Source organism: Atractosteus spatula, chromosome 4 (genome assembly GCF_055471065.1).
Source record: "Atractosteus spatula isolate fAtrSpa1 chromosome 4, fAtrSpa1.hap1, whole genome shotgun sequence".
In the NCBI taxonomy this organism is placed as follows: Eukaryota; Metazoa; Chordata; class Actinopteri; order Semionotiformes; family Lepisosteidae; genus Atractosteus; species Atractosteus spatula.
In genome coordinates, this window is record NC_142709.1 from 59495166 (window position 1) to 59522402 (window position 27237).

Here is a 27237-nt window from a genome sequence, read left to right on the forward strand (position 1 = left end):
GCACTGAGTTGGTGCTTGAGAATTACTCTTGTGTTTACGGCTCCACTGTGGTATTAGAAAACTGGTGTAAACAGAACAGTTACATTTCATCAGAGTTTTTTAATGCTATTGTTAGGGCTCTAAACTGACCAAAATATATAAAGAGTGCTACACTGTTAGACCAGGTAATGTAGTGGTCAGTGAAATTAGAAAATAGTTGCTTTCTTTTCATTTGCAAACTTTTGGTTATTGATTAGAGCCCTGATTACAGTTTTGTTGTTGATAGATCAAGTTGCTGGAAACAAGTTTCCCTGTTATTGCTGGTATATTCACTGCCACATTTTAAAATATGTAATGCAATGATCAATAAATGATAGTTTTCTACTACTATGTTGTAGATATGTTTAGAAACAGGTTCTTATGTTGTCTGCACTGATCTGTGTTGAAATAACACAATATTAGTCTTTTGACATTCAATTCCATGGTGTTCAGGTATGATACAGTATTTACATGGACTTAAAATTACACATTTTAGTTGACCAAAGACGTTTTCAGAGTAAAAGTGTTTTTTTTTTAAATTCATAATGTGGTACAACATGGAACCTCTAGTGGTAAATAAAAAGAAATGCATCTCCTAAATTTACTACTTGTACACTTCAAAATTATTCAGTTGAGATTCAGAAATGAAAATACTTAATCAAATATAGGGACATGCATAGTTATAAGTGGTAGTGTTCCATGATCTCAATATTTAAGCATTTTACTGTTTTTTTTAGAAATCCTGAACACATCTTTGAGCATGATGTGGGGGGAAGAAGAATGTATATTTTTTTAAGGGTGGTGTACAAAATGTATATATTATTGTATATACCACCCTTAAAAAAAGCCCTCAATCATGTATTGCTATGAAACTATCTCCTAAATGTGCCAAAATGTTTTAGCAGTTGTCTTTCACTTCTGTAAAGTCTAGATAAAGTAATTTAAACCAGAAAAGTTACTTAACACAATTCTAATGGGTATGTATATAGTATTATTTTTACCGCCATGTAAACAAAATAGGAATTTACAACTTTAAAAACTGCTTTATTTAATTCCAGAATTACAGAAAAGAAAAAAAAAGCCATGCTAACACAAACACTGTCTCACAGTAACACTTCAAGGTGGGATACTGCTTGATTTATCTCCAGCAAAATACATATGCTAGAAAACGTGGAAAAAAACATTTTCAAACTCAATAATACAAAGTGACACAGGTTTGTTGCTTATGCAGTTGTGTTAAAGCTGAAGCAGCTGCCTTTCTCTTTATAAATGTTCTGATTTGCATAGAGCTAAAAAATAATTGTACAAGCAGCATATTGTCAACGTTCATCTCGTGTTTTGATTTAGTCATTTGGTTCATGTTTGTTCAAATCGTCCTAATAAGTTAACCAGTACAGCAGTTTTATTGCTTGGAAAGCCATAGTACTAAAAAAAGTGCTATTTATACATCAAAATCCATTAAAAAAAAATCTAGTTGATTGTCCTCAAAATGTGAATTCAGACATTTTCATTTAAATTTCATCTCTGAAGCTTGATGCACATTTTATCACTGGCAGTAAAAGAGAAATTATTTTAAAAAACTGCCACTCAGTGGCGTAACCAATTGCACAGAAATATGATCTGCACTGACTATAGAAAATTGTCCTATTGCAAGAGTAAAGTTGTATAGATACAGCAACACGTGGCACATATTACAACATAAGCAGCAACTCCACACTTTTTGCAATACATTTTACTCATAAAAAAGTTTACAATGGAACACACGGAGACTAGCTTGCTCAGTAACATGATACCTGACAAAGGGAAACTAGAACGTATGTGTATGTTATAAATTTTTTAAAATGTACTGTACAAGAGTTTATAGTTATAAGCAAAACGGCTTCACAGATCTGTAGTTTGATACTGTAGAATGAAATACCACAAAGACAATTGAATAATTTGGTTCTGGTAAACCTGTGAAATGTAAATTTGTGATTTTAGTGAATGTTAATGTATTATGATGCTGATAACCAATGATAAAGGCAGAAAAGATTATAAGCATTCATCCCTAGATTAAGGCAATGAAAAAGTATAGTACAATAACTGCCAAGTCTCTGTAACTTGCTATAAACTTGATTTGCACATTGTTGACTTAATTATGCAGGTAAATTCTAAAACTAGAATTTGCAGGTAAAATAAGAATAAGGTGTCAAACTGCATGATGAAATTGTAACAAGATACAGTTATAAAATAAAAAAAAAACTCTTACACTTCAGTAACATTTACACAACACAGATGTGGCCTTAATGATGCATAGCATGATGACAATTGAAGTGAGCACCATTAATGCAAAAAAATAAAAGTTAGTCACAAATACATACAAGAGTACCTTTAAATATAACATTTTTATTTACAATTTTTTTCAAGGTTTAATAAATATTATAATTTCTATATTTTACTTTATTTGATTATACCTGGAGTCTCTTAACTCCATTCTTAAGGCCACAATCCAGACGTTTTTCTAGGTCTCTTTAAAACGTTAACTTCTCAAGAACTGGGGAAATGGTTAATTGGCTCATTAAGATTTACTTTAATGGGACCAATTGAACCCTTCTGCAAAGGTCTGTTGATGATTTAAAGAGGCCTATAAAATTGCTGGGTTGTGTCCCTCAGGGACCAGGACTGGGGACCCCCTATCTCTTACTGACAATCTTGATTATGTTGCTCAATAATGATGCCTTAAATACACTACCCACAGGCATTTTTAAAAGCTTGGAGGCAACATTTCTTGTTTTTCTGAACTGGTAGCAAAGCCTTCTTCATACAAACGCATCCAATGCCTAATGTTGGTTTTAGATCAGTACCATTTGCTATCCGCAAGTATAAAACATCCCCAGGATATATCAGTATATATAATATTCACAGTCAGAATGATTAAGTACAGTTTGAACTGCACTGTTCTCCAGCAGATGACTGATGCTAGCAATTTACTTTGCCCTGATGTCATAAACACAGTAATATATCTCGTCCCACGTTTCTTGTTCAATTTTTCAGCCACAATTTTTTATTAAACAAAAAGTCTATCATGGTCTTGGAAAAAGATCTCTCAATCCCTGTCTTGAGGCTTAAAAGAAAACAGCAGTAAAATGTATAATCCAAATGCTTTTAAAGTGGAAATTATTTTTCTAGGTTTACTGAAAACATGATTTAGCTTATCTTTCCGCTTCCAATATAAGATTTGTATTTAAATTATGAACAGGTATGCAATATGAATATATTCAACATATGAATCTCTGAAAATAGTGACAGAAATGTAAACTCTGTGACTACACAGTAAGAAAAGCTGGCAGTGTGGGAATAAGCTTTTTTGTAAGGAATATATCCTGGTTTAAAAAAAAATAAAGATGAGCAAGGACACATATCACTTACAGACATCCAAGCCCTATGTGAAGACAATTCAAACACAAAAGAACTGACTGGGTAGTGGGTAGTGACTACACACTGGACATTTTTAGCACCAGACCCGTCTACAAATTTCCCATGGCAATATCCAATTTACTATCACTTTTGACCACAAGGTGGTGTCAAACGGCAAAGAAGAAACCAGTTGTTCATGTACAAAAGTGTGAGACAACCTCCTAAGCTATGATGTAATTTCTTGTGTATTTCACATCTTATATGTCCTGCATGTGAAAATCTCCAAGTCTCCTGCACTAAACTGCAGCAACCCTTACGCCCTTTTAGACCTCAAGGTGTAGACCTGTCTGCCATCTGCCTTAATTGATAAAACCTCTGTTGTAAACTACAGTCCAAAGCCTTTTATTGTGTGGTCATGTCTGAAGTCATGACAGAAGATTAGTTGTAGAAACCATTAAAGGAGTTCATGGTGAATGACACACTTATGGTCTAACAAAGAATAGAAACTGACTAGATCTACAAATTAAGACATAATTGCACAAAACAAAAAGCCATTTGGTTTAGACACAGCTCTATTGCACACACACAGTCTTTTTGACATAGAAAAAACATGATTCCCTTCCAAAGGAACAAAGAAAACTGCTTGAAAATACTAAAACAGGATGTTTTCCCTTCTTGAGGCTGGCTGGACAACGGTCAGTTTCAGTGGGCGTTTCTAATTGGCTTCAGTGCTACTCTTAATGCTCAGGCCGACAGGTCAGAAATGACAAGTTTGTCCATCTTGTTTCCAATTTCTGGTGGGACGGTAAGCTCGTCAGATTCATAATCATCCTCAAAAGAGCTATAAAGATTAAACAAACAAGAAAGAATTACTTCTACACACATTTCAAAACTGTTGGGGCTAGTATTTTTATTTCACAAATATTGCAGTTTTTTTTTATAATTCCATGGATGTTTAAATTGTTGTAAACTATGTTTAAGTTGCTGTAAATGCAACATTTTCCGAGCTGACACAGGAGGGAACCTTCAGTGAAAAAACAAATGGATACCTGTGCGTGCCCAGTTTGCTTTGGTTAAGGGATTCTCTGGAATTCTACCTACCAGCAGATGAACAGGCTTCTTTGTTGCTCTTTGAAATGACAGATCCAGCTAGTTTTAAGTATGATCAGGCTGCACTGTGTATTTTCTTCCTGTGCTCCTATCATACTGTATATTTATGTGCACTGACCAGTTTGCCTGACCCCAGAGAGGTCTGTCTTGATGGCTACAAAAATGTTGAATGAAAAATCTTGAAGTGAATTAGTCCAGGACAGACAAAATGTCTTCGGCGAACCGTGTGTTTACCCTTCCTGCAGCTGCTCGTTTGCTGACTCTTCTGCTACCAGGATCTCATATTCTTCAGCTGCATACTTATCCCAGTCTGAGGGCTCTGGACCTCCTTCACTGTCAGCATCCTAAAACACAGAGAGATTGGCCTTAGCTCTTTTTTTCCTGTCGTAGCTAAGCCACCCAGTATGCTTAAGACCTCTGATCCAGTTCAGTCTTTCAAGCTTGGTGATGTTTTCAGGGGGAAAAAAAAGTTAGGGAGAGCCAGTGTTCTCTATCAGACTCGCTGTTGTGTTCTATTACACAAAATACACAATACATTTACACAATACACAGTGGGGGTTTATATTTCACTTCAAGGATGAAGGTGTTTACACACTCAACAAGTTAATGACCCACAGCTGGTATAATATTGCACATTATCTTCTACTTGTTCACATAATTGTAAGTGTCACGAGCTTTTGGTTACTGACAGCAAGTAACAAACCCAAGGCTCATCTCACCTTTTGCACTGCAAAGGGATCTCTCTGCTCGTGGTCCAGGTACTTCTCCAGGTTAAAGAAGGTGTCATAGAATATATGTGCCATTCTGCAACGCTTCAGGTCATGAAGGGTTATCCTACCTACAAGAACAATCCGTCACAACGGTAAGAAAGACAGAGTAAAATCTACAAGCACAACACAGTATTTCAGAGCCTATTACTTAGACGTAAAATGTACTGTAGTAAGACAGGGAATGAAGGGCCTTTCCCATCCCAATCACTCAGAGACACCCCAAGTAATTCCTCAGGAGTGATATCAAGGAAGAAATAAGAGCAAATCTACAATAAGCTGGCAAGAAACAGCAAAACATAATTCTCAGGACCACATTTATCATTACAGAAATCACATAAATATGCTAAATGAATGTAAAAACCCCAAGATAATTACTTCTTACACCATAACTTCTTTTTATGTCTGGAAGAGAAAGGGGAAACTGGAAAGGAGCCGGAGCACAGGATTCCTTTACCTTGTTGCTCCGGCTTGACTAAGTCGAGCATCTGACAGAGCAGGTCGTGGAAGGGCAGCGGCTCGATGCCCATGCCCTCCATTCTCTCGCACTGCTCCTCGTAGAAATGCTCCAGTTCATACATGGACAGCACTCCGTCTCCATCCAGGTCCATACACCGGAACCAGTACTCCACACTGCAAGCACAGACCCGCTCTCAAACACAGAGGCATGAAACGCAAAGCCTGGAAGTACAGCACGCTATATCCCACAGAGGTGACATAAAAGGAGCAGGGAAGCACAGTCAAGTTAAAGCCGGATATGTTCTTGTGATAAAGACTAGAATGTTTAGTAGCATCATTTTACAGCACTTTTAAACTATTTTCTCCTATTTAATCTTTTGTTTTCGGTGTTACAAAGTCTCAGAAGTGAAGACTGGTGCCACTTTAAAAGAGATGCAGAGGAGAACAGCCTGACAAAGTGAAACACAGTAACTGTAGAGGCCCACTGCAAAATGACATCAGTACAAAAAAAATGAAGGGAAAATTGAGGAAATATGAAAAGGAATGTAGAGAAGTGCTTGTGCTACAAAGTCAGTTAAATTTGATATTTTCCTTCTGCATAACTACCTTCCAAGGCTTTTTAAAGTATTAACATATTAGCATTACATCAACTTGGACTTAAAAGGACTGGGAAAGAACGAACACACCATTTTCACACACCAGAGTTCCAAACATTTCAGTTTTGTACAGCCTCTATTCCCTAGGTGTTAAAAACGATGTTGTTATGTCCTATTATACATTCATTTTTACTTCATTATAAGATGACAAAAATCAAAGCATGTGTTGCATAGTTCTTTTAAAATTGTTTACTGTTACTCAAGGAATTTGAGGTTTTTCCTATCCATGGCAGGTGGCATGGTGGTGCAGTGGTTAGCATTGCTGCCTCAGAGAACTGGGGCCCTGCGTTCAATTCTGAACCTGGGGTGCTATCTGGCTGGAGTTTGTTTGTCATCTGTGTGTTCGTCTGAGTACAGTGGACTGGCTTGACAGAATAGGCTTTGGCCTCCCTGTGACCCTAAACTGGAAGTAGTGATTAGACAATGGATGGATATCTACTGCCCAGAAATGTGCTCTAGAGTCACAGTGTGGTGGCAAGATGTGTTTTAAGTCTGTTGCTTTGACACTGTATGCTGGAGTTACCTTGTGGGATTTTTCTTATCCTCTTCAGAGATGAGGAACCACACAAAGTCTGCGTAACTCATTCTGCCTGCTTTCTGCACTGAGTTTCCCCTATGATGAAAAAAGAACGACTCAGACAACAGCACCCTAGATAACCGAAATCAGTGAAAGACACGCCTGTTGAAACAGCTAAAGACAGCCCCTCTACAAAACATGTTCCACTTTCACAAATGCATTTACTATCATTTACACCCGTACTATTATTCCAATCCTTGTCCTTGTTTATGATGGGTATGCTGTAGCTGAAACAGAGCTATGAAAACAGACAATAATGTGTAACCAGCAACAATACATTTTATATTGCCTTTTAAATGTGCCAAAACCATTTTTACATTTTTTCTTCTTAGCACAGAAACATATCAGGAAAGAACTGTAATGAAGCAGCCACATGAAAGAAAGTTATTTTCCTTGAGCTGACTCTCGACTGTACCTTGTGACTGCTCCAGAGAATATTCGTTCTATTATTCTGTTTGAAGAAGCTGCCAGAAAAGGAAAATGAAATCAAAAGATGCATAATTTCAGGTGTTTATGAGTATCCATTACAGCGGCAAAGCTCACTTTTGACTAAGGTTATGAAGTATTTCCAAGGTAAACAGTATAGAATTCAATTAAACCTTGAGAGGTTCTCGAGGGTGTATATACCACATACAATGATCCTCTTGTTTTTACAGTACAGTAATTCACTTACAAAGCATTTGAGATACACACTTAGAAGCATTTACAACTTCACAGGTACTTTAAGTGAGACGCTGCAACACAGTTTAAAGAATAATTTCCACAGGGTAATTCTCTTTATGAGGTGGTTTCTTGTTAATTTGACATTTTACAACTCAGTCTAGGTCCTAGGAAGAATTGTTTGTATCCCTCAAGGAAATCAAGTGTGTAGCACAAGCATACTATGCATGTAATTTAATTTTAGCCAGTAATATCCATCAGTGACACAAAATAACATTGTAGGGATTATATCTATATCTCAACAGCTTCTCTTTGTGGTGTCACATTAAAGCTTATCATTGTATCGGCAAGTATAAAGAAATGTGATGACAATCACTCTGGTCGATGATTTCTCCACTCACCATGGTCATTATATCGGGCCAGGTCCTTCTGGTCAATGAACAGGTCATGGTCAGTGTCCAGTTCCCAGAATTTACAGTAAATCACATAAAAGTGCTCGTACGAAAAATAATCTGTGATCTGGTTGATATCATCTTCTTCCTCCAACAGCGCTAGAGTCTGAGGCAAAGCAGACAGCATGTTAATCTTATTATCCTCTAATGGGGAGATCCTGAAGTGCTGCAAATGAATCAGCACTGGTTTCAGTACGAAATTAAGCATTCCTGAAAATTGAGATTTTCAGAGGTGTGGAGTTCATGGAAAAAAGAATGTTCATGGCAATTTGACATCGCCTTTTTCTAGTTCATGCTAATGGTTTGGAAAACACTATTATCTGAGCAAGCCAATAGATGTTTGTTCTTATTTTCAAAGTTTTTCATTTGACCTTGTTCACAGAGGTAGACTGCATAAAATGTAGATATTTAAAGGCACTGTTTTCAATTTTAACCAATTGTTTCTGACATTGCCGCATTCAGTTTTCTTGAATTTAGACTTGAACAACTACAGGCTTGAAATGTAGGGAAGTCGAGGAGCATACTTGCAGGAAGTTGCTTCTTCGTAGCTCTGTCATGGTGATTCTTCCTGACCAGGATCGGTTGACTGTGTAGAATATCCTCTGAATCACCTGGATGAACAGGGCACCACAAACACAGAAGAGTCAGACTGACACCCACAGACACACACAGGCAACAGAAACGCATGCTGCAGTTTAAATAGAGACAGAATGACAACCTGCTCCCAGCCATGAGTACAATCTCTGCATTACACACCACATACTTTACTCATGGCACTGATGTGGCACCTCAAACTCTACCAAACAACACCATTTTTAGGATTTTTATACCCATTTTCACATCTATTCTATCGTTAGTAAAAAACAAGATGCGTGTGCAACGTTCTATCTCCGCTGTGCAGTGTGACAGTCCGCTTTTTTGGGGAAGTTCAGCCCACTGAGTTTAATATAAACATAGATCAATGTTTAGTTGTCTTCTCTCTTATAGCAAATATCCTATCTTTTTTTTTTCCTTAAAGTCTTAAATCCTGTTACAAAAATGCTACTGCACAAGAAAAAAAAAGTTATTACTACTTATTCATTTGTGCCTATGGCTTTCTGGATTTTATTTCCTCCCGAGAAACTTAAAACTTCTGCATTACGTGGTAAGATCCCACTGTATTCAAAATGATTTGCTTGTGCTGTAACCTTAAATTCTTTTTATAAAGGGATAAACGTTTCCCACACACTGATGGCAAATTATTTTAAGAGTACAAGTGAGAACCAGGCCAGCTCCAATTTCTTCTCTAGAGAGAAGAGAGGTGAAGAGATGTGAGTTGGTCTACCTAGTATTAAAAATGTCAAGGTGTATTAGCACGAGCCATTTCAAGGGCTGGGTTTCATATTGGACTGAAGAGTGCAGACTTGATAAAGCTCCATTTCCTGGTAGCCCATAAGTCCTGCTCTGAGGATTGACGAGCCTGACTTCAATGTCCAGAGGAAGCACCTAAATATGGACAACTCCAGGGCTGCCATCCTCATCTGTCAGTGCCATCATTCTTTCCATGATGTCATGGCACTTGTTACTGCTATCCTGGAGACTGTCACAGCTCACACTGTGTGTTTTCTAGAGGTTATTTCACTCAGGTAGGGCAGTGCTGACCTTTCACAGAAAACTGTGACAGCAGGACAGGGTTTTAACTTGGAATTCTAAGCACTGTACTCCTCTTTGGCAGCAGGCACTGAAACAGATACTTGCCAGAAATGTCTGGCACATGAATACTTTTAGAAGCATAAGGTGTTGTTTTTAGAGATGGTGTCTCAGACATTGGGAGACAAATTCTCTCATTGTACAGATGAGGAATCAATCTCGATTTAATTTCTTGTGTACAGATCTGTAACATTCATATAGTAATGGTCTCATTAGTAAAACAATAAATCTTGTTTCATCCCTCTTTAATAAAGTTAGGAGATTATAACTGTAAAAAAAATACTGTGGATATTACGCAAAACAGAACTTCAATAATATAAGAAATGCGTTGTTCCTGAGATACAGTATTATGTTTTTTAAAATGTGAATCATCTTAAAAATACAGTACTGTATTTGCGCTCAATTTGCAATCTACAATTGTTTTAAGAATCAGCACTTCACAGGTGATTGACTCCCATTTCGGAGAGAGTGAGACACACCTGCTCACCTGGCAGAGCCCTGTTATCATGGGGCACTGCACACTCCACAGTACCTGACAGAAGAGGCCACTCTGATTGGAGGAGAGGGGCATCTTTCACAGACATCACTGCAGGCCTGATTTGGCTGTCACATATGTTAGCAAGAAAGCCAAGAGATCCCAGAAAAACTAATCCCGCCCTGCACCTGTGGAAGGCTGCCAGTGGTGCACCATTTCCTTGGGATTCTCAGTACCTTGTGACATGACCCAGGCTTGAACTAGTAGCGACTATATCACCAAGCTCAACCTGTGATCTGTGCAAGTACATGTACCTGTAACCTCTCAAACTACTTGGGGAGCGCCAGAACCTGTAACACTGGCATTCCAGCTCTACACTGGAGCCCTGAGGTTCAATACATACTGTACTAACATTAAAAAGCAGAGACATACTGTGGTAATGTAGCGGGAATGGAACTCAGGAGCATCCTTCAAAAATGTCAGACCTGGGTGAGTGTCAACCACATCCTGAAACGAAAGAGCATTAAAGCATTTTACTTGATTACAATTCCCGAATTCACACAGTGAGCTCTCACAGTGAGGGTTTCAAGAGCAGTTATCATAGATTTTATTGGTGTTTGCCCTTGAAGCATGCAAACATGACCATATTGATTGCCCTCCTTTACTGAGCACACCAGTATTCAGCTGCTTCTATTGATAATAACAGTAATAGTTTGGAACTCCAGGCATGTGAAATACAGCACAAGGCTGTTTTAACATTTAGCATTAAACCTAATATACAACAAACAAGTGCATTGATTGATTTTGTAAATCTTAGCTGTTCTATTTTTGTCTATGTCAGTCTCTATGTCACTAATCAGTGATAGAAACCCTAGGGATTGAATTCTTTCAGTAAGGGACAGATTGTTTTTCAAAAACATTACATAGCTAAATAATAACATTATACTATACTGTATATTATATGTCGATACCAACGAAAGCATTGATGGAAGGAAAGTAAATGTCTGTGGTATCAACGAACAATGCGGCTGTGATTTTTATCACAGACTAGGATCTGACAACGGCAACAAACTAAAGCTACTTCTGTGAATAACACACCAAAAAACAGACATGTCTTTTGGCATATCAGTGAGGCTTTACTTGAATGAGGCTAAAACAGTCATAACTCTTCACAAACATCATACAGTATAACAAGATGCATAATCCTTCACAACCATTAGTGCAAATTACAAGGGTTCATAGCAGTAGTTTCAGGTGAGTGTTTTATTATGCCCATTAAGAATTGTGGTCTAAACTGTAAAGCAGTGATTGTGCAGTAGTATCACCTGTAACAGTGGGATGAAGTCTTCCTGCTCAAGGTAGTTGCAGCCTGGCTTGGCCAACAGGTAAACAAACTTTGATGCATCGTCATAGCAGCTGAGTAACAACCTGCAATGAACGCAGTCAGTTTACGAACCTGTACAAAGAGCCTCAGGCTTGTGACATTATTCCCTTTTCTTACTTTCAGACCAATGCCTTCAATACAAAAGCTCAAATGTTAGAAATGGTCAGACATTTTTACTGACCTAAATCATATGCTCACACACTGATCTAATTCTCCTCTTCAGATAAGTGTGTTGGGTCATTTCAAATCAATTAAATACTTACCTTGAAATATTTAAAAACTATGTGTGAGTATGTGCTAAAGAGCCAGAAAACTGCACGGTTGTCCTGTTGTACATTTAAAAAAGTACTTAGAATTTAGCTACTTTTGTTCTTTTACTTTTTCATTTCTCATTCATTAGTCCACAAAATCCATCACATAAGGTACACAGTGTAGAGAGATGATCTGATCAGGGTTCTTACTTTCTCCATGTTGCAATGAATGCGTGGACGGACACAAATCCTGTTCTTTCACCTCCAGTGCCATTGAACATGGGGGCCTTCCAGTACAGTGGACAGTTGCATGCCTGAAGAAGAGATTCAAAATCTATTCTGTGTAGAAGTCAGGATTGCTGTAGCCTGTAGTGTGCACATATAGATTCTGTACATAGACAAGCAATGGTAAAACTTGTCAGAATTGCATAAAACAGTAGTGGAAATATATTTAGTGTCAATGCATACATAACTATTGAATGTCCATAAGACAGTTAATCCTATATTTCTCAAATGTGAATATAGGAGTAAACAAACATAAGATGTTAAAAAAGATACAGCCTGTCATAGCTTGGGGAACTATCAAGTTGTCCACATTCAGAAACACTGTTCCAACATTAATTGAATGCCCTGAGCCATTCTTATACCAATATTATTGTGTCAATGTATGGAAAAGGTTGGGATGGCACAGCGCTGTTGTACATTGTACTGCTGCCTCGCAGCACCAGGGTGTCAGGTTCGATTCTGGCTTTGAGTTTTGTCTGTGTGGCATTTGCACGAGTGTCCAATGTTCACATGGATTTTCACCAAGAGCCTTCTACCACCGTGCAAAGACATGCTGGCAGTGTTTGATTAGCTATTGTCTACTGTGTCTTTCTGTCCCTGCAGTGCACTGGTGTCCTCTCCAGGGGGTGAGCAGTTGTCTCCTCTCAGTCTCGCCTTATGGGCTGATGGGATCGGCTCCTTTAAAAGACTTTTACTGCACTGCGGATGTTTAGTTACAGGTGGATGGGGTTAATTCAAATGGTACACTGTCCTGTGTTCTGAGATTCGTAAATGTAAGAAAGAATACAGAATGCATTGTGGAGTTCCATTAAACCAAGAGTGTTGCAGTTTTAGTGTGCATATCTCAACACCTCCCCTCTGGGTCCTTCCCAGTATTCCCACTTGACACACTGAACTGCTGAAGAGGAGGCTGGGATCTGGCAATCCTTGCAATTTTGTCAGCATTTTTAAAATCAAACAGGAAAAACTCTTTAGCATGATTGTAGTCATGAGGTGAAGATCAGATTTTTTCAGCTGTGTTTACCCTGCTGCCATAAGCGACTAATTTGAAAAGGATTTTAAAGGGATAATTGGTGCTATGCGGTCAAGCTTTAGATAGTAACAACTTTTTCTTTTTAGCACTGTTGCCAAAGATAACAAGGAAGCTGCATGATGCATTGTATTATGCAGAGCCTGGAGTTGTTCAGAACAGATGTGTCGTGTTGTGAGACTGACCCTGCAGTAAATAGTAAGGAGCAGCCAAGCAGAGTTGCCAGAGACAGAAGACCCATTTCTATGAGTAGCAACAGGCTTGACCGGAGTTCTTATGACACAGCTCTTAAAACCTAATTCACAACAATGGTTCAGTGTATTTTTGTGACACAAAGGCCAACACCTGTATTTGATGTGTAAATATTAGAAATCTGTGGCCAAAGAGTACAGCCTTGTAGAGCGGGATCTTCATAAAACACACCTCACATTCTTTTTTAAATTGGCGCTGTAGGGAGGAGGGAGGGTGGCATTTGTTAAAATGCTGCTGTTGTTCTTTCTGACTGTTACTGCTTTTTTTATTATTAAAGTAAAAGAAAAAACACAACAAAACAAAAAAAAACAGTGCTATAAAATGTATACATTACAACCAAAGGTTGTTAAAAAACAACAAGGCCGTAACAAATAGACATAATTGCAGATTGCTTTCACTGAGAATGCCATACCTTAGCAATCTTTCCCATTTCATAAATATCAGCCTTTTCTTCCTCAAACTCTGTGAATGCTGCTTCAATTTTGGCAATGGTCTCATCGAGGTTGGCACTGCAGTTTGGAAGTCCCTTGGGGAAATAGAAGCGTGGAATGTTTACAGACAGGGAGGTGGCAACCACCACTTTGTGGGCAGGAGGAGGGGTCGGAGGTCGTGGGCTGGGGGTGGAGCTTGTTGGGGCTGGGGGCGGGGTTCCGGGTTTCTTTTCTTGCTTGTTTTGGACCTGGCAGAGGAAGAAACAGGAAAAGAGTTTGAGACAAAAGAAGAAGACTTGTGATCCTTATGGTCTACGCCGGTCATCCTTTTGGACCATATCATGCTAACTAAAACTGTACCTCAGCAGTTCTAGACCCATTTATGCATGTTACTTAAATAGTTGTAAGACTGTATTCACCCCTCCTGTTAGAAACAACTCCCAAACTGTCAACTTCAACAGTTGACAAGATCACAAGCAGGTGAGTTTAACCAGCTTGACTGGTTGGTAACTAATGGGGGTGAAATCAACAGGTTTCACCTTCAACTAGTTAAAAAAAATATTGGCAAATGTATTTCACACTTTATCTTGTTTTATAAACAGAATTTTTAAAAACAAATTTTAGAAAGCAGATGCTTATTTCCCCACATGGAGCTATCCAATTTACTACGTTAACAAGGGGGTTTTCTTACTCTATCATTCATATTGTTTTACTGCATTGTTTAACAGTGAGAGAGGTTGGCGTAGCTCCTGCAAAGTAGCAGGTGCTACTGTATATCTTGACTTTAATAAATTATCTTCAGTCATCATGCACTATAGTAGCAAATGTAAGTAAATTTTGCTCAGTGGTGGCACTCTACAATATTCCTTTCAGGTTGTATTTGTTTTCAAAATAAAAACAAAAATCCTAATATTCTCCCCAGTAAACTAGGTGAATAACTGCCGAGGAAAATGTACTGGGATGTGCAGTTACACGTCTATCACTGAGTGATGTACTCTTTGTGGTGGTATATAATTTCAGAGCTCAATGTATCACTGTTAGGGTTTCTCTAGAGCCTAGAAAATGATGATGATCCAGTCATCATGTTATAGTACAGGTTAATGTGTAAAGTGACTAATTTCAATGCTCTCACAAGAGTATAGGTTCTGTTTATGAAAGCACAGTACTATTTTTTCCTTTACATTATACAGTAAAAGTATTAACTTGACTGAATTTCTAGTAATATAGAATAGAAATATTAATATTAAGCCTGGTTCTATGTTTTCCTGGGGGTAAAACTTTTATTCTGTCTCAACACATTATACTCTTTATTCTATATAATGCCTTCAGAACATTTTTTAACTCAATAATGGGTTATCTCTGTGAATTGTAAATGCTTTTAGCATGTTTATTTTAATAAAGAGCAGAGTACAAATTTAAAAATAGAAAATAGAAGACAAATGAATATTGCTCCCCATAGAATATAGCACTTTACTTCAGTCTTGGACCCATTAATGATAATTTGATTCATTCAGAAAAAAATATATCCTTTTCAATGTCCTGTTGATAAATACACAGTGCACATTACTGAGCTTAAACCATAGCACAGTTTCTGTTTGTAGCATCCTTTTCTGTACTGAAGAAGTACAGCACGAAAAGGGAAAGACAGTAGCATTTTGAATCATGGCTTGGAGTCTTAATGAATCACCAGAGTAGTGTGTCCATTTTCATAGTAAAGAACCTAGTGCAGGACAGTGTACAGGTCTTGGTTCTTACTAAGGCTTTTGCAAGATGCAGGAAGAAAAATCTAGAATAGTTATTGTGCAGTGATGATAGTGTTTCATTGCCAACAAGACTTTCATGTTATACAATTTTACGGGAGGAATGCTGTGATACTTTCACACATTGATACACACATCATCTACAGTATCTAGAGCAAATGTACTTGTAGGTGAGGGTTATTTTTCATGATAAAGAACAAATGTGGACAGGTAAATATATCCTTAATGCTTACCATCCAAATGTATAACATGTTAATTTCAGTAAATGGCTCAATATTTCATTCACAGTTTCAATCTAACAACAATGGACCATGAATGAAATACGATATTATTCAATAACTGGAATTAAACCAGTTTTAATAGTACTGGACATGAACAAATTAATTTTAACTGCATCACATAAATGAAATAGCAATGACTTGTAAAAAGTCAATTTCGTGACCCAGTTTTTAAAAACTTTTTTCTCAAAAGTCTTATTTAAAATAATTACTGTTTCATAGTTTTATTGATGTTTGCTTGAGCTATTTGAGAAGAAATGTAGTTATACAGTACTGGCAAACATGTGCAAGCATGTATTTAGGAGATCCTGCAGAATATGAAAAAGAGCCAAGCCACTGTCGAAAAAGAACTACCTTGTGCTGCAATCACATCCAGAATATTTGATTTTGAAGAATCAGGCAGTACTGCCCAGTTATTAGAAAGGGGGCATGGTCAGCTACACAAGTTTACATGAATAAAAGTGGTGTTTCCTTTTGAGCAAGCTGTACAATCAGATGCTCAGTGAAATAATATGTTACAGAGCGGTACTGTAAATGCAAGATGGAAGAACACAGTGTTATCAATACAAAATGCTGTATCAGCTTTCTTGGGATTAAATAGAAAGTGCTTGGTAGTATTAATATGAGTATTCCTTCACTTCAGCTGTCAGCCTGTGGAGACAGAGCAAGCACTTTGATTCAAACTCACTCAAAAGTTTATGCATCAGAGACCTTGCTAGAATTCAGTGTGCAATAAAAATAAGCATCAGATTTAATGTCTATATTATTTTAATGGATTCTGTCTGTGAAACAATAGAATCAGTCTCCCAAAATAACAATGATAAATAGATGAATATGAGAAGACCCAAAGATAGAAAATAAGCACAAGACTCATATATGTCAAATGTTATCATTCACCATGTCATTGATAAAGCATAAAGAATCTTTAATAATTTCCTTAATCCACAATGCACTGCACACTTTTGTTTTTTTTATTTGTTTCAGGTTTCTCAACATCTCCAAAGAGTTGTATCTATTAGAAAAACAAAGTATTTTGCAGCACCTACACCTATTTGGGCCAGAAGAAGAGATTTTCCCGTTAGAATTCGCACATGCTTAATTCATATTATTTATAAAAAGCAGTGATTGTTTCAAATTCACTAAAAGGCTCTATTCATCAGCATTAACCACTCAGATTACAGACAATGCTACCTGAATAAAAAGAAGACAACAGTTTTTGGATTTAAATCTAAGTAAAGGTCAACCTTTTTTCCTGAAAGAAATAGCTGCTGATTTTAATCTATTTATAATTTATCATAAATATAAAAATCTGATTTGTTGCGAGGAGGGCACCTGTTGCAACACTAATATCAGCTTAACAAGATGTTCATAAAATGCCCCTTGTGTATACATTTCTCCAGTGTTTTTAGTAATGTTGTATTTGTGCTGTAACCAATGACAATATTATAAAAAAACAGCAGAAATAAATATACATAAATAATACATGCACATGTATTTAATGTGACAGCTATATCAGTGGTTTCCAGGCCTCTGCTCTCTCCCCCAAAGGTCTGCTGGCCAGATTGATTTTGACACTGTATTCACAGTCCTCAGAGCTATTAATAAACCCGTTGGTATCTGCCCGCAAATAGTTTGTCTTTAATGGCATGCAAGTGTTTGCAGCAGTAGTGGTTTCAGAGCAAATGATACACAGAGTCTTTAAAGCTGGCTGAGCCCACACTAACCTGTGCTTGCTGGAAAGACTTGAGCCTCTTCTTAAAACGGGACGGCAGAACAAAATCACAGCCTCTGGCCAAGAAAGCCAGCTCTCCCCTCAGATCGGGATCTCTCCTTAAAGAGGTCTCCTTAATCATCATATTGGAAGGAGTTTGAAAGAAAGAGAAACAAGGAGCCCCGACTGCCGCTCCTCTCAGAAGATACGACTCTGCCACTACCGACTCCACTGCCACCTGCGCCACTCACTGGAAAAGACCAGGAGACACTTCACACTCTGGGTTCTTCCGAGGTCCTAGAGTCAAAAGAGTCCTTATGTGACAAATTCCTGGTGTTTTCGCTTCTCATACAGTCACCAGAGTGTCCAAGCATTGTATCTCGACTGGCAGGCCCAGATAGCCCCTGGTTCCAGATATCCAAACAATCTACCGCCTCAGCCACTGGCTCCCAGCGCCTCCCTGTAACACTCCACTCCGAAACATGACCCACACTGGGATCTGTCTCTTGGAGGCTTTGCCACAAACAAGCTGTCCCTAACAGGAGGCTGAAAAGGAGAAGGGGGTGGGGGTTAGGTGTTGTGCATGTGTTGCATTGTGGGAAAGGAAGCACCCCCCTGGCTAAGTTGCTAAAAATAGACATGGTAGATAGAGTTCAATATACTGTCTATACTGGCTTTGTTTACTTTTAGTTCCTGAAGCACAGGGCGCACGATTTGAAAGTGGAACAAAGGGAAATAACAAGTAAAGTTTTATTCCATGCTGAAAAGAATAGAAAAGCAAAGAGACACAACGTTTCGCCTGTGGAGCCTTCTTCAGGTGTGGTTGAAGTAGGCACCTGAAGAAGGCTCCACAGCCAAAATGTTGTGTCTCTTTGCTTTTCAGCGTGGAATAAACCTTTACTTGTTCCTTTGCTGCCCACGCATGCTGATGCTGCTATCTACATGAGAGGGAAATTAGGAAGCTTACCATCACACTTTTGCTCATTTATATGCAGCAAAATCATCAATTATCATCATTATGCTGATATATGATTGATGATTGAGCAGCTAAAAGAAGACTGGAATGAAAACTATGAGTTAGAAACGTGTTCCGTGGACATAACTTGCAACACATTTACTGTATAAGTCAAGCTTATTATTAAGGGATCTACACACAAGGTATCATTAGGTAAAGCCATAATTTTTAATAATGTCCAATAACATTTTGATATACCACATTTTAGAGGATAACTGTACTAAAGACTGTAGCTGCACAATTGTCCTGATAAAGATACAGCTGGACAATAGGAAAGAAAAACCCAAACCGGAGCTCACACTCTGGTACCATGGTCATAGGAGAGGGGAACTCTGACTTGGTTCCAGACAGACACGAGAGTTGAATTATTGCTGCTGCACGTGTGCCAGAACCAGCCCTGCTAACTTTCCTTGCGTTTCATGGATTTTGGAGGAAAAAGGGAGGAAGCCTGGATGGTGGCCAAGAGAACTGTATATTTGTTTTTATTCTGGCATTATCAGCTCTAACAAGCATGTAGTGACCTATTTATACTCCTGTTTAATGTGGGAAGACTTTCAGTATTTACTAAGCGAGGTGCAACACTTCACATTCCCAAACTTAAAGCTGTTTATTTTTCTTTTACAATCAGAGGATTTAACTGTCAGTGCCTTCATGGTGCAACTTCTGCATGATACATTATGCACTTCATATATATCTGTAAATAGAACATATTTTATCACTGTCCCTGTTATAAATCTTATACATTGAACATTCTGTTTGTAATCTTTCCTTTCTAGGCTGCTTAATTGTTTGCTTCACTTAACTTGCTTTGCTTAACTGAAAAGAACGTCATTGCACCCATCTACTGTACAGACAGCATTCTCAGATCCATATTTGAAATGGCTGAGGTATTCATGTACAAACGGAACTGGAACGTACTGATTATCTTAAAGGAAGCAGGCCGAGACATTAACAGGACTCTTGTAGATAAATTTATTACTATGGGATAAAGTGGCCGAACACAGAATACAGTATGCTAACTGCTGTCTTTACGCCCAGCTTTACTGTTATGACCGAGTATTGTGTCCATAGTACCTGGAATGAGCTACCATAGACACACACATTTAAGCCAAATCAAATACTTTTGTCAGGCGTACAGACCAGCACCACCTAGTGTCCACTTATCTGTCATCAGGAACTCATAAAGACAATCGATGCCAGCAACACAGAATTTAAATACACCATTATCTTTTATGATGAAGTGTCTGTGATTCCCTAGTGGAACACTGCAATTCATAACGCACATAATTAGATCTTGTTGAGGACAATTACAGTGAAAGAAAAAAAGTGTTCTTTGTACATATTTAATAAATGTGCTAGAAGTTATCTGTTTAGCTTATTATTTGTGTGAATGGGATGCTGCAGTATTGCCACATGGATTGATCTTATATAGGGCCAGTTCGGTTTTCTGTATAACAGTCCCTAAACTATCTCAACCCTCTTCTACCCCTCTCTCCCCTGTCACCCCCCCAACACACACACTTCTGTATAAATAACTTGCACACTGCCCGTTGGCTCAGGTCTCATGACATTTCAGTTGCACACTGCAATCCCACAATTCCTTGCCCTCTCAGGCAGCTGTTTGGAGAATATCAAGCACATCAAGATTCCACAGTGGGCTGACCAGACATTAAGAATCCCATACCCCACTGTCAGTTTCTGCAGAACAGAATACTTACTTCCAGAACATAAACCCTCTTATTCCTGCATAAAGACACTGTCCTCTCATAATAAATTTGTCCTAAGGAAAGTAAAAGCTTTGTAATTCCTTTTTGTCAAACAGATGATGAAGTTATAAATACAAAAAAATGCATATTAAAATTATTTTGTGTACTTTACACAGTTTCCTAAATCAATGCACATACATGGAACTTTTTTCAGTTAAGGTAAAGCTTAACTCTTTCAGGTTTTCCTTATGTGTCATAAAAAGCAACAAGAAGAAGCCTATATTGTAAGATTTTCTGATGAAAGGTAAGAACTTCGAAGTTAATTTAAAAACATCACAACTGATGATGTAGTATCTGTAGTCATAACTGCCAGAAAAAAAAATTACTTTGGAAAGAATCAGATCTGTTTTTATTTAACGTAATGAAATTTACACATTTGGCAATTCAACACAGGTCTAGAGAAATTGGCAGTCATTAACTTTCCATTGTAATCATTTAACTGCCTTGGGTTCAATCAGCTGAATTACATAAAATAGCCTGTGTCTGAAGTCTTCCAATCTTAACCATAAAAAGTAATATTGCCTCAGACAAAATGAAATAACATCTGTGCTCGAACGAGTTATTAATAGGGCCACGAGCATACTGTTCTCTACTGTGTTGCCTTTGCTTTCTTAGTGTTTAAAGACATCAGAAAGGCATAGGTGTAAAATGGTGGATTTAACAATAATGCATTTTGTACAAAACTCTTCTGTTTTGTTAGAATGATCCTAATTCCTAAAAATTTAGTTCAGGGTTTTTAAGAATGCGAAGGAATAAAACTGTTGTGATCCACCTAAAGTAAACAAATGAACATTAACATCTGCTTTAGAACAAGAATACAAATCATGATGTAACACACATTAAACATCACAGATATTAAAGACTGCAGTGTTACAAAAGTAGAATTAAGAAAAAAAATAATTTAAAAATGTAACAATGTCATTGGTACAAACTTATTTTTTAGGTTTTTAATGCCAATCAAAAAACTTCCTTTTACTTCTCCTGTTTAATTACACTTACTCTCATAATGTGCTGAGAAGAGTTTTTTTTTTAAACAGATTGTATCTAAATATTGTCTAAATATTTTTTATTAAAACATTTTTCAGCCTGGGATTATTTTGTACTAGGATAGGCATAACTAAATATTTTCAGTACAGGTTTTGCTCCTAAACTCTTTATTTTTACATTTTTGTTTATTTATACAGGAGTACTGGGTTAACAACTTGCCAGACTGATTTACAGCTAGTTCCTGTACTAAAAAAACAACCCAAGCTACAGCAGGATTATGCAAAATCAAACTCGTTCAAAAAAGAAATAAGCAAAAGACAAGCAGAAAAAACCCATGCTAGAGGATACACGAAGGAACATGTTATCTCTTGAGAAAGCATGTATGCCTTATGAGCCCTTTTAAAATTGTGTAGCATGGGAAATGCTTTTTGGGTGTGCTGGAGTGTACATGAGAAAAAACATCTTGATTTTTATATCTAGGAATAGGGTACTGGCCTAGATGGACCTGGAAGTGTAAACAAGTTCAGTTCTAGGAATATCTGAGCAACATACCTACTGTATTCCTCCATTTACAAATAAATCGAGAAATAGGTATATTCCATTTGCTAATATTATTTGAAAGACAAATGTGTTCCCAGATTGGGAAATGCAAGAATTTGCTACAGTGATGAATTAGGGGAGACAGACTCTCTGCTGGATAAAATCATAGCATTCCAAAATATGGATGACGTTAAATTTCCAACACTCTGGGATTCTGACTAAATTAAACCCTGGGCATACAAGATCTTGCCTCTCTAAAGCTCCCCCTTAATTTACTTGGTGAAGTCATGTCTCACTTCTCCACTTCATCTGTTGTGTGGTGGGGCTGCTGATGCACACATCACATGGATGTGGATGAAGTGGGTCCATCTCTGTATATGAAGCATTTTGGGTGGAAAAGTGTTATACAAATGCAAGGAATAAAAGTGTTATACAAATGCAAGGAATTTTAATTTCATTATTAGGTAAGATGAGAAACTAGATAGTAAAAAAATGAACTATAGTGCTTGATTTGGTGTTGATAATTATAGGTACTGGGTTTATCAAAGACTTCTGAAGAAATCTAAAATAAATACAGTGTTGTAGCTCTTAAGGAAAAAGTGATTGGGCTATTACATCAACAGTGGAAGTGTGGTAGAAACTGTCTATGGAAGACAATAGAAATAAATACAGAAATCTGACAGATAATTTATATACTGTATAAGTGAAAAGAGAGTGGGCCAAGCATAGCACTCTGTGGTACTCCCATTCCTCTGGGGAGCATCATTTGAAACATACCCACAATTTCTAACATCTTTGGTTCTACTGCCAAGACAAGGTACTGTAATAACAAGTTTCAGACAGGTGTTGAAATTTGATTTCTGATAACGAGTGATGAGGGATTTACAGAGATTGATAAAGACTGCACCTCCTGTAAGTGCAGTCTTTTAATGTTCAGATGGCAATAAAGTAGATCTACAGTATTTGTGTATGGGTCTGTGATTAACAAGATTGATTTTCTCTTCAGGACAGATAGGTGTAAATCAAGAGTACTAAGAGTACTGTGTAAAACTCAAATTTTATCCCATAATAATCGATATCAGGAGAGTTGTGACTTCACCCACAGAATTAGGAGTTACATTTTTAAAATAAAATGAAAAATAAAACCAGGAACTCAAACAGGAATGAAGTGTGCTGATACAAACAAGCTTTCACTGACTGATGATGTGGTCATTGAATGCATTAGGTATGAACTGTGGATCTGTAACATGATTTTTCTTGTCTTACAAATTATATATTTGTATTTAATATTTCTTTGTAATTATTTAGGTCTGTATTTTCTGGAAAAAAGTAAATATTCTATATTATATTTTCTTCAATTAGTTTTAAAATGTTTTTAGCAATCAAGGTACATTTATTTTCCAGATTATAATTTTTATACAGTATATGATATAGAACTTTTGGAAAACATTTGCTCTGACAGGAAAGGAAACTGGCTTTTTATTTGTTTCTAAGGAAACAAGCCATTTGGGGACTTTCCAATCACCAAACAGATGGGTGTATGTTGCAAGTCAAAAGACGGACAGCGTTTTGGATTTCTGTTTCAAAGAATTACTAAACATTTTGAATGTGAAGACAACCCACTCAGTATATTTTAAGTAACTGGGACTATTGATAAAATATTGTCACTCAGAGGCTCGATAACAGATTAAAAAAAAGCCAAGAAATGTTTGATCAAATGCTAGCTCAGCAAGTTAGCAACAATGTGACCTTGTGTAAGTCACCTTGTCTCGGATTCCTCCTCTGCAGTGCCCAGCTCACCCAGAGCCCTGCTAGAAGCCTTCTAGGAAATACTAGTAATGTGTTCACACTGACAACACACAGCTTTACTTCTGCACATGCATCAGGACTTCAGTTTTGTTTCATTAAAGAAGAAGAGCTGAAAACACTGGTAACTGTTCATTTCCCCCCCTTGATTTAGACCCTGAATATTGAAGAACCCACATTAGTTTGCAAAGGTTACACCTTACGAATTTATCTTTGACACTTGAAAAGCTTGTCCCTTCTGCAGGGACGCACCTAACTATCTGTATATTGGAAGGGGTTCCTTTAAATCCAATAAAAACAGTTAACCACACCTGCTGTATCCTGCCTTTTGACAAGTGTTTCAAAATGCCGTTCACTCCGGAGAAAGTTTATTTTCTGATCCCTGGTTATCAGAACTCTTAACAGGATAACACACAGGTTTCGTTTGACCACAGTGTCCTTTGCAAGTTCTTTTTTTTTTACAGCAGCCAGCCCTGTCACATATCCAAATAAAGTTTTCAAGTGCTGTGAAGTCTTTGCCTCATACCAAACCTCACTGAGACCAAGGCTGACATTAATGCCTTCTTTCTAGGACTGGAGTCTCATTCAGAAAGAAATGTTCTTAAATGCTAATGAGTGGAGCTTTGCTATTCAATGCGTGGCTTTGCTATTCAAAATGTAAATTAGTCCTTTCTTTCTTTCATCAGTTTAATAGCTAAGAGTTATGAAATATCCCTATACATGTTACTGGGCAGGGATAGAATTAACCCAGATCAATCAAAAAACAACTCACTATACAGTAGACCCTGAAAGGAGGTCTTCTAATGAGATTTCATATTTTTATGCAAACTCATTATGCTGAAGGACTCTATATGTTTATCAGTCAAAGACAAAAGATGACCTTTTGCCGTCTGCATCGCAGGAAGAGGTTTTTTTTGTTGAAGGGACTTTCTTTGTCTAGTACTCCCAAAAGATTTTGTGCCACAGTAAGAACCCCTGAACAAGAGGAAGAAAGTATTTCATTGTTGCTTGTGCATTTGGTGGCCATGTTCTGCATTGCCCTCTAAACAGGTTTCCAGAGAGGGAGTGCAAAGGCAAATATCAGGTATCTATTATTGAGACAGCTCATGTTTACTCCCACATTCTTCATCTGTTATACTGCTGACTTTAATAACTGCTCAAACAGGCTTCATTACCACCACAGCGGTGGCTGAAATCATTTTGATGGCAGCTGTTGAGTGTATTAATAGGTGACAAGTCACCCAACGCAATCCCACTGAGTTCATTCTTTCGATCTATGCCAGTGCCCCTCACTGAACTGACCATTGATGATTCCAATAGGATTTTGTTTTGGTCTGGAAGGAAAAAAAAACAAAAATGTCATTAAAAACTCATGTCTGATTTGAACTGGTAGTAAAAGAAAAGGTATCCAAATCTGGTTAAAAGTATCTAAACGCAACCGACTAAATGAAAAAAAGGAATTATGGTCACAACTTTGTTAACTGCCAAGTGTACAGGTCCAATAAATCTATCAAAGAGATATTGGGCAAAGACGTTTGCCTACTAAGCCTGTTTTGTTGATATAATCACTCTCTCCTGCTCACCAGCCTATCCACCATCCATACCAGCATCTAATGTCACTTTTGATTTTAATCTGGGACACAGTATTTTCTTTCAATGCCTTTTAAAATATCTACTAGCGTTGCATTTGTTATACTATAAATCAAGTGTTAATTACAGCTTTGAAAGTAGAAACACTACTCTAAACAGCTGTTATTTGAGAGCAAGACTCTATACTTTTGCTTGTTTTACAGAAAGAATAGCCTATATATTGTCATAGACTGAAAACCTATTTCTGCGCCTTGTCCATTCATCTTTTTTAATTGATGACAATTTTTAATGGTTCTGCTTTTTGTTTCTAAAACCTCACAAAACCAAACCAAGATTTTCCTCTAAATCTATTAAAAGATAATATTTTAAAATCTTTTTCAGGGTTTTAATTTAAACTAAATAGATTGTGAGCCTAATCATGAATCTCCCTTTCTGCTCTCAGAAGTGAATCAGATTATATATTGATCATTGGCCAGAACCTTTCATACTTCATTTGTTCATTTTAATTTCCAAAAAGAAACTGAGAGGAATTCTGTGCTCATGAGAGATTTAGGATCCATGTGTATGCAAGTCACGAGAAAATCAAATATGTTTTTAAAAACCAGTGGCTGTTTGATGAAAATGCCAGTAAAACATATGTCCACTTTCGTAGGCTGACGCTACATTAGGTAGCCATGACAGGACTGGTTTCAGCACAGACCTTGAGCAGACTGCTAAAGAGCTCTTCAGGGGATACCTTGCCTTAAGGAAACCTAAGAGTGGGACTAGTCACCCCCCACACCCCCACCTCCCTCCTCTTCTAACTGATAAATTCTCTGGGCCAGTTGGAGTGTGTAAGATTTCTTTGAGTATTATAATTGGAACAGATGTGAACTGACAGCCTGAGAGCCCACGGAGTCACATGTGTTAGTGCTGCAGACACTTGTCAGGCTTATTGATCAGCAGAAAGGGTGTTGAGGTGCTGTTCTTCTAAAAAAAATGAGCTGGGTATTAACTGTCCCAGTTGGCAGTTTTGCAGAACCTAGTCTCAGCATCACTCAGCTAGGCACTAAGTTGGAAAACAGCAGCTGTTACCAAGCCACAGAGAAAAGGAATATACTGTTTATGAAAGGGCTACAGCTTAAAACTCCAGTTTATCTCTATGAAACAATGTGGCACAAGTGAACAGGTCTAGACGAGTAACAGCAAAGGCATTGAGCTTTCATCTAGCGCACACTGTTATTCAAAGTAATGTACAAAGGCAGGACATCGAGCAAGAAGTGTTTCTGCTGAGTCACTTGCAAAAGGACCTCAACTTAATGTCTGAAGGACACAGCAAGCAGAAGTAAGCTGATCAGGCAAAACACAGAGGAGTGGTGATAGACCTTGAGTTTGCAATGTGAAACATGTGTCGACAAGACCTCAATAATGGCATATAGGACTCATTAAACATAAATTCCAAACAATAAAAGTCTATATAAAATTCTACAGGTACAGTAACAGCAAGAAAAAAGCCAAAGTATGCTTTACACAAAGTCTTGTCTTCATAACTTTCTCATTAAAAATCACCTGATGTAAAATGCATGGTTATTGTAAATGCTTTTCCAGAGTTTCCTTGATGACTTTTATGCTAAAGAGTTGACACTTTCATTAAAAGAATAGAAGTGGAACAAATTCTTCATTGTGCTAAAATAAAGGTAAATGAATTATATTAATGTTAATGGGATTCAAATCTATATGTCTTCCAGGTAAAGGGTAGAGTATTAATCCACTCTGCCTGCCAGAGACAACTGTGAAGAGTGAGATCTGATCCTGACAGCATAGTTATGTTCTTCTAGAAAGGCCTGCTGTAATCTTGGGTGTGTTGTGCTGTAAGCTGATCTTGCAGATAAAGCGGCTTATTTGCAGTTTAT

The 27237-nt window shown here is 37.5% G+C and overlaps 1 protein-coding gene across 2 annotated transcripts in view; it reads right to left on the reverse strand.

Moving 5' to 3' along the window:
- Window positions 1-1041: 1041 nt before the first annotated feature.
- The window catches only part of ppp2r3a (protein phosphatase 2, regulatory subunit B'', alpha), a 105622-nt gene continuing 79426 nt past the window's right edge, over window positions 1042-27237 (reverse strand). For both annotated transcript variants that reach the window (XM_088913739.1, XM_088913738.1), the window contains 12 exons: window positions 13874-14140; window positions 12105-12208; window positions 11585-11687; window positions 10692-10766; window positions 8620-8706; window positions 8045-8201; window positions 7399-7447; window positions 6930-7019; window positions 5749-5924; window positions 5244-5362; window positions 4759-4868; window positions 1042-4255 (listed from right to left, as the gene is read on the reverse strand). In XM_088913739.1, the coding sequence (XP_088769865.1) occupies window positions 4159-4255; window positions 4759-4868; window positions 5244-5362; window positions 5749-5924; window positions 6930-7019; window positions 7399-7447; window positions 8045-8201; window positions 8620-8706; window positions 10692-10766; window positions 11585-11687; window positions 12105-12208; window positions 13874-14140 (1434 nt within the window). In that variant the 3' untranslated portion in view covers window positions 1042-4158. The remainder of the gene's footprint in view (window positions 4256-4758; window positions 4869-5243; window positions 5363-5748; window positions 5925-6929; window positions 7020-7398; window positions 7448-8044; window positions 8202-8619; window positions 8707-10691; window positions 10767-11584; window positions 11688-12104; window positions 12209-13873; window positions 14141-27237) is intronic.